Source organism: Oncorhynchus masou, chromosome 33 (genome assembly GCF_036934945.1).
Source record: "Oncorhynchus masou masou isolate Uvic2021 chromosome 33, UVic_Omas_1.1, whole genome shotgun sequence".
NCBI classification, from domain to species: Eukaryota; Metazoa; Chordata; class Actinopteri; order Salmoniformes; family Salmonidae; genus Oncorhynchus; species Oncorhynchus masou.
The window spans coordinates 18,852,325-18,866,263 of NC_088244.1; the positions used below are offsets into that span (position 1 = coordinate 18,852,325).

At 43.9% G+C, this 13,939-nt stretch overlaps 2 protein-coding genes and 1 pseudogene across 3 annotated transcripts in view; 1 reads left to right on the forward strand and 2 right to left on the reverse strand.

Moving 5' to 3' along the window:
• Positions 1-4,717, forward strand: part of LOC135527960 (plexin-D1-like) — a 120,279-nt gene extending 115,562 nt beyond the window's left edge. Inside the window, exons 34-36 of the mRNA XM_064956658.1 lie at positions 781-921; positions 1,120-1,194; positions 3,447-4,717. Coding sequence (XP_064812730.1) covers positions 781-921; positions 1,120-1,194; positions 3,447-3,563 — 333 coding nt within the window. The 3' untranslated portion in view covers positions 3,564-4,717. The remainder of the gene's footprint in view (positions 1-780; positions 922-1,119; positions 1,195-3,446) is intronic.
• A 2,506-nt stretch (positions 4,718-7,223) lies between these two features.
• LOC135527422 (rhodopsin-like) lies at positions 7,224-10,429 on the reverse strand (annotated as a pseudogene).
• Positions 10,171-13,939, reverse strand: part of ift122 (intraflagellar transport 122 homolog (Chlamydomonas)) — a 34,438-nt gene continuing 30,669 nt past the window's right edge. For both annotated transcript variants that reach the window (XM_064956659.1, XM_064956660.1), the window contains exons 27-29: positions 13,069-13,145; positions 11,202-11,366; positions 10,171-10,650 (exon numbers count right to left, since the gene is read on the reverse strand). In XM_064956659.1, the coding sequence (XP_064812731.1) occupies positions 10,564-10,650; positions 11,202-11,366; positions 13,069-13,145 (329 nt within the window). In that variant the 3' untranslated portion in view covers positions 10,171-10,563. The remainder of the gene's footprint in view (positions 10,651-11,201; positions 11,367-13,068; positions 13,146-13,939) is intronic.

Below are 13,939 nucleotides of genomic sequence, written 5' to 3' on the forward strand. Positions count from 1 at the left end.
AGATTCAGCTGAGGTCTAGAACATAGGGAATGATTTGTACCAAAAACAATGCTCTTAGTTTTAGAAATGTTCAGGGCTAGTTTATTACTGACCACCCATTCCAAAACAGACTGTAACAATTTTTTAAAGAGTTTCAGGGACTTCATTAGCTGTGATTGCTAATGCATATATGGTTGAATCATAACCTACATGGACACACATGCTTTGTTTATTGCCAGTGGCAGAACATTGGTAAAAAATAGAAAAGAGTAGAGGGCCTAGAGAGCTGCCATGCTGTACACCACACCTTACATGTTTGACATTAGAGAAGCTTCCATAGACCAACCACACCATGACCACAGACCATGCTGCCCACAGTCATGTTAACAACTCACTGACCATCGACCTCACTCACCATATACTGGCGCGAGACTGGACCACTGAGCTATAAAAGATGGCCGACCATTGTTTTCAACGTATTCTACTCATGTTCGCATACGCAGATTCATGGACCGTCTATATCCGGGTTGCATCTGGTTTACTCTGCCAAACTGACAAATGCACTAGCACTCAGTCCACACAGAAAGTAGTGTGAGAAGCGATGATGTCATCACATCATTCAAAAACATGACAGACATTGGATGAATATACAATTGTGATGGCTGGATGATTTGTGCTCAAAGGTGTTGACTAAATGGTCTTATTAGGAATTTTCAAATCTCACGTCTCTATGAGGCCGTCAATGGGAATTGTCTTTCTGGAGGTTACTTTGACTAAAGAGGACTTCTTCTCTGGTTTCAGGACTCTCCCACTAACAAGCTGCTGTATGCCAAGGAGATCCCAGAATACAAGAAGAGGGTACAGTGCTATTACAAACAGATCCATGAGATGGCACCACTGAGTGAGCAGGAGATGAACGCCCACTTGGCCGAGGAGTCACGGGTGAGAGAGGGGTGGCAGATCAATAAAAGTATTAATTCATTGATTGATAGATGTAATTTGTTAGCCTTGGTGGCGGACTGTCTCTGCATTTAACCGTGCTACAACATTGAATCTGTATCTGTTTATTGCTTTTTGAGCTGACAAAGTTTGAAGGATTGATATTGTGACGAAACGCTCACTCTGTTTTCCGTTTCGCAGAAATACAGAAATGAGTTCAACACCAACCTGGCCTTGACGGAGATCTATAAATACGCCAAGAAATACAGGAACCAGGTAAGATCCCACTACCACTGACCTGGATTAGCTGTTTGACACGTTTAAACTGGCCCCATCTCCAGCCTTATCACCAGACTTTATTCCAGATGGATTTGAGAGAGAGAGAGAGAGAGAGAGAACACATTGGAAAGAATTAACAAAAAAACCCAGAGCAAACTAGAATGCTATTTGGCCACAAACAAAGTGAGTACACGGTGGCAGAATACCTCACCACTGTGACTGACCCAAATTTAAGGGATGTACAGACTCAGTGAGGTTAGCCTTGCTATTGAGAAAGGCCGCAGTAGGCAGACCTGGCTCTCAAGAGAAGACAGGCTATGTGCACACTGCCCACAACATGAGGTGGAACCTGAGCTGCACTTCCTAATCTCGTGCCAAATGAATGACCATATTAGAGACACATATTTCCCTCAGATTACACAGATCCACAAAGAATTTGAAAACAAACCCAATTTTGATAAACTCCCATATCTACTGGATGAAATACAACAGTGTGCCATCACAACAGGGAGATTTGTGACCTGTTGCCATAAAAAAAGGGCAACCAGTGAAGAACAAACACCATTGTAAATACATCCCATATTTACATGTATTTATTTCCCTTTTTTACTTTAACTATTTGCACATCATTACAACACTGTAGATAGACATAATATGTCATTTGAAATGTCTTATTCTTTTGGAACTAATGTTTGGAAGTAATGTTTACTGTACATTTTTATTGTTTATTTCAATTTTGTTATCTACTTCACTTGCTTTTGCAATGGTAGCATATGTTTCCCATGCCAATAAAGCCATTGAATTGAGAGAGAGAGAGAGAAAGAGAGAGAGAGAAAAAAACAGGGCATGAAGCGTCAGTACAGGAGATCACGTGTCCTTAAAGATAAAATCAAATTGTATTTGTCACATGCGCCAAATACAACAGGTGTAGTAGACCTTACAGTGAAATGCTTACTTACAAGCCCTTAACCAACCCAGGAGATCCAAAATATCCCTCCACACCGACAGCATATGGAGCAGCAGGTAGCTTAGTGGTTAGAGCATTGGGACAGTAACCAAAAAGATGCTGGGTCGAACCCCTGAGCTGACAAGGTAAAAATCTGTCATTCTGCCCCTGAACAAGGCAAGGCATTGTTCCCTGGTAGGCCGTCATTGTAAATACGAACTTGTTCTTAACTAACTTGCCTAGTTAAATAAATGTTAAAAAATGTATATAAAGACCTGAACTATTTTCTCTTAAACCTCCTCAACCAAATACATAGCCAACAGCACAGGGCTTGTGACACCCTTTTCTCAACTCTCCACCACCACAACCCTTACCTTTACCTCACAATACCTCATCATCAACCAGCCCTATCGGGTAAATGAGATCCCCCCCCCCCCACACACACACCCCTACTGTTCCATGGAGTGGTTGAGACAGTGATTGTGTGTTAATGGAGGGCCCTCATCATAACAGTGTTTAGCTGTTCACTGCCATTCTACTGTACCAGCAGACACTAGGGGTTCAGAGGTTTCCCTGGGACTCTCTATGAATCACCCCTGATTACACATTCTCTCACTCAGCCCTCTCGCTGGGCACACGCTGCCAGTAACACCCACTAAACGCATGACAACTATCAGGCTTGAAAAGCAGTGCAGATGTTGGTTTTGTAAATAGTTTGTGAACAGGAAAGGCTTTTTGTGCGGGAGAGGCATGCGTGAAGGCTGAAGTACTCTCTTTCTCTGTCCTGGCAGGTGGGTAAGTTTCTGTCCTATGCTGTAGAATGCATGATCGCTTGAGGGCTACTGAAAGTAGTCTTTCTCTCTTCATATTTCTCTCTCACTCCTCTCACTCGTTATCTATCTCTCCAGCTCTCATTCTCTAACTGTGGGTAGATACTTTTTTTAAAGTTTTTTGCCTTTGTCTGAACTTTTTTTTTCTGTCTCTCTCTCTCTCTCTCTCTCTCTCTCTCTCTCTCTCTCTCTATCTCGGTCTCTCTCTCTCGGTCTCTCTCTCTCTTTCTCTCTCGGTCTCTCTCTCTCTCTCTCTCTCTCGGTCGGTCTCTCTCTCTCTCGGTCTCTCTCTCTCTCGGTCTCTCTCTCTCTCTCTCCCTCTCTCTCTCTCTCTCTCTCTCTCTCTCTCTCGGTCTCTCTCTCTCTCTCCCTCTCTCTCTCTCTCTCTCTCTCTCTCTCTCTCTCTCTCTCTCTCTCTCTCTCTCTCTCTCTCTCTCTCTCTCTCTCTCTCGGTCTCTCTCTCTCTTGGTCAGGTGGTGAGTGCTCTGGAGTCCAACCCCACAGCAAAGCGTACTCAGCTGCACCACAAGTTTGAGCAGGTCATTGCTCTGGTGGAGGACAACATCTATGAGTGCAGCAGTGAGGCCTGAGTCTCCCTCCACCCAGCCTCCACCCCAGACCATTCCCCCAGGCTGCCTCCACCCTAGCTGGGGTGCAAGATCTAGAAATCCCCCTGTCTATCTTCCCTCCAAATATCCCTTCTGTTTATAGAGCCCAAAGACAAGAAGGAACTCTTTGCTTTAAGAAATATTTTGCTTTAAGACTGGAAGAGATGGCAGCTTAAGCTTTACTGTACCACCTCAACCCAAGACTGCCTCAGAAACCTGATTGGGAGCACTGTACCATGGATTAAGAAATGTCCTAAGAAACGTACCTTGGACTAAGCATATGTTGAGATACTGAGGAATTGAAACCCACGTCCTTTATATCAAGTGCAGAATCTCTGGATTATGTCTTTGTGTGGGTGAGGGTGACTGTGTTGACTCTTCTACTCACACTTGGATATCAACCCAATCTGGCTTCTTGCCTGTTCACACTCACTCTGGTTTCACACTGCTTTGACTTGAAGCATAGTGGAGTTAGAGATGGAGGCACTGGGAGAGGGCCTTATTCTGGATGATGTCACAGCCTCTGGGACCTGGAGCCCCGGTGGCCATCTTACGCACTGACCCCCCTTCTGTTGGAGGATGAGCCAATGATGCACTGTACTGTATTGTAAATGTCCATAGCAATATTTATAGATCTGTTCTAATGTTTTCTGAGTGGCCTGTCCAACGATATGTGAATGAGAAACTCTTCCCATCTTCTTACAACCTGCACTGTTCTCAGGTTTGATTGGTGGAAATGGCAAAGAACTCCAACGGTTCTTTGAACTACAAGTCCCAATGTGCTTTGCAGGTTGGTGATGGGTTCGAGAGGAGTAGAGTAGTATTGAGAGGATTTATTAGCTGATGTTTCATGTGCCACAGACCTGTTTGCAAAGAGACTGGACTATGTTGGATCAGATGGAGTGTAGTTCAATGGGAAGAATTACATGTGATGTGTTTATGTGAAGGCAGGTTGATCTGTTTTGTGACTGAGAATGAAGGTAGATTATGACCAAGAGGGACATTTAGAGTAAAACTATGACCTTCAGTTAATCAGAGGGACAACTGTCTGACTTGACCGTACTTGTGATGCCAAAATGACAATTGTCAGAGTTTGTGAAAATAAATGCTACTACAGAGCTATAATACGGTAAAAAGGTTGGCATTTTTGTTTCGTACCAGTATTAAAATGTCTGTTTTCATCAATACCTACAGTGCCTTGCGAAAGTATTCGGCCCGCTTGAACTTTGCAACCTTTTGCCACATTTCAGGCTTCAAACATAAAGATATAAAACTGTATTTTTTTGTGAAGAATCAACAACAAGTGGGACACAATCATGAAGTGGAACGACATTTATTGGATATTTCAAACTTTTTTAACAAATCAAAAACTGAAAAATTGGGCGTGCAAAATTATTCAGCCCCCTTAAGTTAATACTTTACTTTGTAGCGCCACCTTTTGCTGCGATTACAGCTTTAAGTCGCTTGGGGTATGTCTCTATCAGTTTTGCACATCGAGAGACTGAAATTTTTTCCCATTCCTCCTTGCAAAACAGCTCGAGCTCAGTGAAGTAGGATGGAGAGCATTTGTGAACAGCAGTTTTCAGTTCTTTCCACAGATTCTCGATTGGATTCAGGTCTGGACTTTGAATTGGCCATTCTAACACCTGGATATGTTTATTTTTGAACCATTCCATTGTAATTTTGCTTTATGTTTTGGATCATTGCCTTGTTGGAAGACAAATCTCCGTCCCAGTCTCAGGTCTTTTGCAGACTCCATCAGGTTTTCTTCCAGAATGGTCCTGTATTTGGCTCCATCCATCTTCCCATCAATTTTAACCATCTTCCCTGTCCCTGCTGAAGAAAAGCAGGCCCAAACCATGATGCTGCCACCACCATGTTTGACAGTGGGGATGGTGTGTTCAGGGTGATGAGCTGTGTTGCTTTTACGCCAAACATAACGTTTTGCATTGTTGCCAAAAAGTTCAATTTTGGTTTCATCTGACCAGAGCACCTTCTTCCACATGTTTGGTGTGTCTCCCAGGTGGCGTGTGGCAAACTTTAAACAACACTTTTTATGGATATCTTTAAGAAATGGCTTTCTTCTTGCCACTCTTCCATAAAGGCCAGATTTGTGCAATATACGACTGACTGTTGTCCTATGGACAGAGTCCCCCACCTCAGCTGTAGATCTCTGCAGTTCATCCAGAGTGATCATGGGCCTCTTGGCTGCATCTCTGATCAGTCTTCTCCTTGTATGAGCTGAAAGTTTAGAGGGACGGCCAGGTCTTGGTAGATTTGCAGTGGTCTGATACTCCTTCCATTTCAATATTATCGCTTGCACAGTGCTCCTTGGGATGTTTAAAGCTTGGGAAATCTTTTTGTATCCAAATCCGGCTTTAAACTTCTTCACAACAGTATCTCGGACCTGCCTGGTGTGTTCCTTGTTCTTCATGATGCTCTCTGCGCTTTTATAGGACCTCTGAGACTATCACAGTGCAGGTGCATTTATACGGAGACTTGATTACACACAGGTGGATTGTATTTATCATCATTAGTCATTTAGGTCAACATTGGATCGTTCAGAGATCCTCACTGAACTTCTGGAGAGAGTTTGCTGCACTGAAAGTAAAGGGGCTGAATAATTTTGCATGTCCAATTTTTTAGTTTTTGATTTGTTAAAAAAGTTTGAAATATCCAATAAATGTCGTTCCACTTCATGATTGTGTCCCACTAGTTGTTGATTCTTCACAAAAAAATACAGTTTATATATTTATATGTTTGAAGCCTGAAATGTGGCAAAAGGTCGCAAAGTTCAAGGGGACCGAATACTTTCGCAAGGCACAGTATGTAAACCACAGGGCAGTGATGGAGTGTTTGTTAGTGCTTTGTTGACTGGTTGTGCATGCCACCCAACGGGCATCTGGACTGTTTCAGAAACGCTAGTCCTGTAAATGCTCCCCTATGAGTGAGACATGTATGAAAAAGAAAGTTCACATTTATATTGCAGGATATTTAACAACTTTATTTCCATGACACATGTACCATCCTTACCTTTACAGTATAAACACTGGTCTCCAGAGCTTTTTACACACACACACACACACACACACACACACACACACACACACACACACACACACACACACACACACACACACACACACACACACACACACACACACACACACACACACACACACACACACACACACACACACACACACACACACACACACACGGCTTCTCCCTGTAGAGTTTCTTTGTGGGTCCATCTGTTGAACCTGGCCCGAGCCTAGGGTTAAGAGCTAACCAGCTCGGCCTCATCATGATGGTGCCCTGGTTGGCAAAGATGTACCAAGCCACAGTGGCATAGGGCACCCAGCATATCAGAAATGTGATGCCCATGGCAATCACCATACGGGTCACTTCCTTCTCTGCCCTCTGAGTGGCCTGAACGAATGGACACACACACATGTGTTTTGACATGAGTCCTAACTGGAGATGTAGTAGTTCTGTGTGTTTACTGGACTCTAGTGACCGTGTTTGTCGTTGTCCCATGCGGACGATACAGAGCAGAAGGCCGTAGCAGAAGCCGATGATGACCAGAGGGATGTAGAAGTGAACACTGCGTACCCTCTGGAATGGACCTATACACACACACACGCACCCGCACACCTCATTTAAAAAATATCATATGTATTATAAAGACGTATTTCCCCTGAGATCTACCAGACATCAGCCTATTCCCATTTCTTAAGGTGACGTTTAAGGTAAGACTTGTAGGAAATGCTTTTTGGAGGGTATTTAGAGGGTGATCTACCTGGACCTGCAACACAATGGAGGCACAGCACAGGGGAGAGCCATGATCCAGGTGAAGGCCACACCCACAATGGCGGGCCATTCATTGAAGCGGTAGTTGGTCATTGGTTTACAAACCACGATATAACGCTCAATGGCCAATAACACCAGAGACCAAAGGGCGATTTCCTCTAAGACACACAGCAAGTCAGAAACACATACTCAGTATAAATGCTCATGTGCAGAAAATATTTAGACAAACTATTCTGAATATATTGGACACAGGCAGAAGACTTAAAACAGAACAGATGCTACTGTATAGCTAAAGTACATAGGGTACAGGAAGTGACTGACAGTGATATTGGAAAATCTACTTTTTCATGCATTTATATGATCTCAACCAGCAGCTTGCACCTGCAGCTACTGGAACAATTGATGATATAACAGCTGTACTTCAACACAAAGCTTCAGATATTCTGTAAGGTCTATACATCTGCTGTTATTAAAGACATCCTCCTGTCACCTCAGTCACAGAAAACATGTGTAAATGAGGTGTAAAAATGCACATGTCATAAGGTCCTGGGCTTTATTTAAGTCTGCACTTTCTTCTTTAGAAGAAAGGTATGCTGGGGGTGCGGGTGCTATTCAAATGATTCTAAATACATGGGTGGTCTTGATATTCCGGGAACAAAAATCTTCACCACCGGACTTTAAAGTCATTGAGCTCAAGGTACATTGAGGTTGCACCTGGCGAAAGCCAGCCAGGCACCCCTTTAGGGAAAAGTTACTCAACCACAGATCTAGGATCAGATTCCCCTAGCCTAATCCCAACCATTATGGAAACAAAAATATCTAACCCTGTGGCTCGTGGCAACTACTACCTACACCTCACCCAGAGGTTCACCATGTCTTACCTCCCAACTACTACCTACACCTCACCCAGAGGTCCACCATGTCTTACCTCCCAACTACTACCTACACCTCACCCAGAGGTCCACCATGTCTTACCTCCCAACTACTACCTACACCTCACCCAGAGGTCCACCATGTCTTACCTCCCAACTACTACCTACACCTCACCCAGAGGTCCACCATGTCTTACCTCCCAACTACTACCTACACCTCACCCAGAGGTCCACCATGTCTTACCTCCCAACTACTACCTACACCTCACCCAGAGGTCCACCATGTCTTACCTCCCAACTACTACCTACACCTCACCGAGAGGTCCATCATGTCTTACCTCCCAACTACTACCTACACCTCACCCAGAGGTCCACCATGTCTTACCTCCCAACTACTACCTACACCTCACCCAGAGGTCCACCATGTCTTACCTCCCAACTACTACCTACACCTCACCCAGAGGTCCACCATGTCTTACCTCCCAACTACTACCTACACTTCACCCAAAAGGTCCACCATGTCTTACCTCCCAACTACAGCCTAGGGCTCCACCATCACCATGTCTTACTTCCCATAGTGGCGAATAATCCTTCAATGTGCATCTGGTAACGCCCAGGAAGAAGTAGCCCTGTAGGGTCGTGGCGAGGGTCACAGTGAAACTCCCCACCACGGACAGGTCAGCGACAGCCAAGTTCAACAGGATGTATTTCAGGGGGGTCCGTAGCATCTTGTGCTACACCGTGACGTAGAGCGTAAGGAAGTTGATAGGGAAGGCTGTGACAAGAAAGATCATGTATGAAGTAAGGAGAGAGTACTTCCAGGGTGTAGCTAGGTAATACTGAAGGTATTCAAACGGGTTCTGCCCCCCATCGAAGTTTGGGCCCTCTGTGCCGTTTATGGCGGCAGCTGTTGGAGTATGTATGTGTCTATGTAAGCGTGTATGTTTCTCTACTGGGGTGTGTCTTTCTCTATCCTCGCTAGTATTTTGAGAGAGGAAAGAGAAAGCACGGTCTGTTCTCAGAGTTGAGAGGAGCTCTTTCTCACTGGAGGCCAGGAAGGATGGATAATGGGGATAGATAGATCCAGGCAATGAGAAGTGGTGTGCGCTGCCCCCCCGAGGCGGGCGCAGGTCCTTTTAAGAGCCCCTCTCTTAGGATTAGGGACGTGCATGGACCTCAGCATGGACAGATTTAGGTCACACACACTAATCCATGAGAAAAACATCTAGCGTGAGTATAATGTGCGTATATTCAAAGGCAGTGTTATACTCTGACGATATCATCCTCACGAGAGCACGTCGTCAACAAGTTTGCTGGAGGCTATGTCAAAGACCAATGCAACTCAGACTTCTTCTGAAAAAGCACATATGCCAAAAGTAATGCACTAGAGAATAGTGTGTCAGAGATTTGCATTATCCTAGACGCCTAAAGGCTGCTGTACCCGTCTGCTTATACAGCCTGACGTGTCAACTTTGTCAAGAGAATAATTTAGCAGGCTTTATAGAAGAGGGAGTGTAAATGTAATTTCCAGAGTGTTCCAACTCATTTGCAGCAGTGGTAACCTAATCCTTAATCACTGAATAATATGGACCTCCCTTAGGAAAGGAGCAGAAAACGATTTCTGTTGCACACATATCCTCTCCCTCTCTCACACACACGCAAACACTCATCAGAAAGGTTTTGTCAGGCATATTAATTTTGGTAGCATGGTGCGTAAGCTCACACACAGTAATCCTGTGGTAAGGTGTGGGACAGTAAGACACCTGGTGTTAGAGCTGTGAAGCTGTCAGACTGACTGTGGATCGCTGAAAAGAATATCAACACACACCGATGCAAACACACTCAAACACATTCTAACCCTGAATCACACACCCATGCACAAAACAAGTGGAGCATTTGAAACCTTTCATTAAAAAAAACATTTTACTTTAATAATATAATATATAATATAATAATATAATATACATTCAACTCTTTAAGAGAGAGTCAAAGTACACATCATATAACAGCAGCAATAAATACCAGTGAATTAAAATACGTTTTTTTAATAAGTTTTTCTAGACAGAAGAGTTCATTGGTAAATCTGTGTGACCTCATCCTGTTCATTCTATAGGGTTGTTCATCTGAAGATTCACTTTTGCTGCGGACTATAATGATCTTCATAATCCCATCCCTGAAATAACGTCCATGAGGTTTTTGGCCTGCCATCATATGGGCGGAACATTACTCGAAGAGTGAAACTGAAGATGTGAATAATTGTGAGATGGATGAATTGATTCTAGACCAGTTTGGGGAGGTCAGTTGGGTTCATCGATGGGCCGACGGCAGTAGGGACAGCAGTTGTGCTGAAGCACAAGCAGCTCATAGTCTTCACTGTGGAACATCTAGAGGAAGCACACCAGAGAAGACAGGAAGCATAGGTCAGAGAACACAGAGCAGAGCAGGGATTCTCTAAGGAAGGTAGCAAGAGGCCAGTAACACAACATCTAGCACTGCCAATAGCAACATTTTATCAAAATCTAACTACTGGTAAAGGAAACACTGCAGAAAGTTAAAATAAGTGAAAGATTAAGGCTAGAAGAGAGATTCTGCCAGAGGGCCATGGAGAGCCAAGGTGTGTGTGAGGGTAGTGTGTCATGTTTTAAAGATTAGAATCATTTTTCGCCTCTTAAGTACAGCACCTGGGGGTGAGTGAGTGCGTGATTGGGGTGAGTGAGTGCGTGATAGGGGTGAGTAAGTGCGTGATAGGGGTGATTGAGTGAGTGATAGGAGTGATTGAGTGAGTGATAGGAGTGAGTGAGGGCGTGATAGGGGTGAGTGTGTGTGTGATAGCGACGAGTGTGTGTGTGTGTGTGTGTGTGATAGGTGTGAGGGGGGCATGAAGCGCAATGCTGTGTGTGTGTGTGTGTGTGTGTGTATTCCATCTATTCAGTACCTGGAAGCAGGAGGGGCACATGGTGATGCTGACATCAGGCAGTAAGGAACGGTAGTACTCCCACTGCAGGGGTTTGGGCCAGCGCTTAATCAGGACATCCCTCCTGCTCATAGACCTCAGCACGGAGCGACTCACCACCACCGGGACAAAGTCAGAGCCCCCCTGCTGTTAAGGAGATACACACGGGTTCACATATTAGAATACAAACAGGTTCACCTATTAGAATACACACAGGTTCACCTATAAGAATACACACAGGTTCACATATTAGAATACACAAAGGTTCACATACAGTGGGGCAAAAAAGTATTTAGTCAGCCACCAATTGTGCAAGTTCTCCCACTTAAAAAGATGAGAGAGGCCTGTAATTTTCATCATAGGTTCACTTCAACTATGACACACAAAATGAGAGAAAAAATCCAGAAAGTCACATTGTAGGAATTTTTATGAATTTATTTGCAAATTATGGTGGAAAATAAGTATTTGGTCACCTACAAACAAGCAAGATTTCTGGCTCTCACAGACCTGTAACTTCTTCTTTAAGAGGCTCCTCTGTCCTCCACTCGTTACCTGTATTAATGGCACCTGTTTGAACTTGTTATCAGTATAAAAGACACCTGTCCACAACCTCAAACAGTCACACTCCAAACTCCACTATGGCCAAGACCAAAGAGCTGTCAAAGGACACCAGAAACAAAATTGTAGACCTGCACCAGGCTGGGAAGACAATCTGCAATAGGTAAGCAGCTTGGTTTGAAGAAATCAACTGTGGGAGCAATTATTAGGAAATGGAAGACATACAAGACCACTGATAATCTCCCTCGATCTGGGGCTCCACACAAGATCTCACCCCGTGGGGTCAAAATGATCACAAGAACGGTGAGCAAAAATCCCAGAACCACACGGGGGGACTTAGTGAATGACCTGCAGAGAGCTGGGACCAAAGTAACAAAGCCTACCATCAGCAAAGGCATTGAAGATGAAACGTGACTGGGTCTTTCAGCATGACAATGATCCCAAACACACCGCCCGGGCAACAAAGGAGTGGCTTCGTAAGAAGCATTTCAAGGTCCTGGAGTGGCCTAGCCAGTCTCCAGATGTCAACCCCATAGAAAATCTTTGGAGGGAGTTGAACGTCCGTGTTACCCAGCAACAGCCCCAAAACATCACTGCTCTAGAGGAGATCTGCATGGAGGAATGGGCCAAAATACCAGCAACAGTGTGTGAAAACCTTGTAAAGACTTTACGTTTGACCTCTGTCATTGCCAACAAAGGGTATATAACAAAGTATTGAGATAAACTTTTGTTATAGACCAAATACTTATTTTCCACCATAATTTTCAAATAAATTCATTAAAAATCCTACAATGTGATTTTTGTGGATTTTTTTCTCTCATTTTGTCTGTCATAGTTGAAGTGCACCTATGATGAAAATTACAGGCCTCTCTCATATTTTTAAGTGGGAGAACTTGCACAATTGGTGGCTTACTAAATACCTTTTTGCCCAACTGTATTAGAATAGACACAGGTTCACACATTAGAATAGACACAGGTTCACACATTAGAAGAGACACAGGTTCACATATTAGAATACACACAGGTTCACATATTAGAATACACACAGGTTCACATATTAGAATACACACAGGTTCACATATTAGAATACACACAGGTTCACATGTTAGAATAGACACAGGTTCACACATTAGAATAGACACAGGTTCACATATTAGAATAGACACAGGTTCACATATTAGAATACACACAGGTTCACATATTAGAATACACACATACTGACTCCTTTCATTTCTACTCTCCCTTTAGTTTCACCTCCCTCCTTCTCTCCCTCTATCCTCCCGATCCTCACCTCAAAGCTGAGTTTGGCCATGAAGGGGTCCTCCTCTGTGTCTTCTGTGCCATCATCCAGCTTCAGAGACTGGGACTCTGATACAGTTAAAGAAGCTGCTCCTCTCACATCCTCCCTTTCATACCCACCCTATCACTTCTGCTCATCGTTCTCTGCTCTCACACACACTCACGACGTACGGTGCATTAGGAAAGTATTCAGACCCCTTGACTTTTCCACATTTTGATACATCACAACCTTAATCTAAAATGTATTCAATTGTTGTTTTTTTCCCTTCATCAATCTACACACGCACACACACACACACACACACACACACACACACACACACACACACACACACACGCACACACACACAAAATACCCTACATTGACAAAGCAAAAATAGTTTAACATTTTTTTTGTGTGCAAAACTCTAATTAAATATCACATTTACATGTTTACTGACCGTTTACTGACCGTTTACTCAGTACTTTGTTGAAGCACCTTTGGAAGTGATTACAGCCTCCTGTTTTCTTGGGTAGAACGCTACAAGCTTGACACACCTGTATTTGAGGAGTTTCTCCTATTCTTCTCTGCAGATCCTCTCAAGCTCTGCCAGGTTGGATGGGGAGCGTCGCTGCACAGCTATTTTCAGGTCTCTTCAGAAATATTCGATCAGGTTCAAGTCCGGGCTCTGGCTGGGCCACTCAAGGACATTCAGAGACTTGTCCCAAAGACACTCCTGCGTTTTATTGGCTGTGTGCTTAGGGTCGTTGTCCTGTTGGAATATGAACCTTTACCTCAGTCTGAGGTACTGAGCGCTCTGGAGCAGGTTTTCATCAAGGTTCTCTAAGTACTTCACTCCGTTCATCTTTCCCTCGATCCTGAC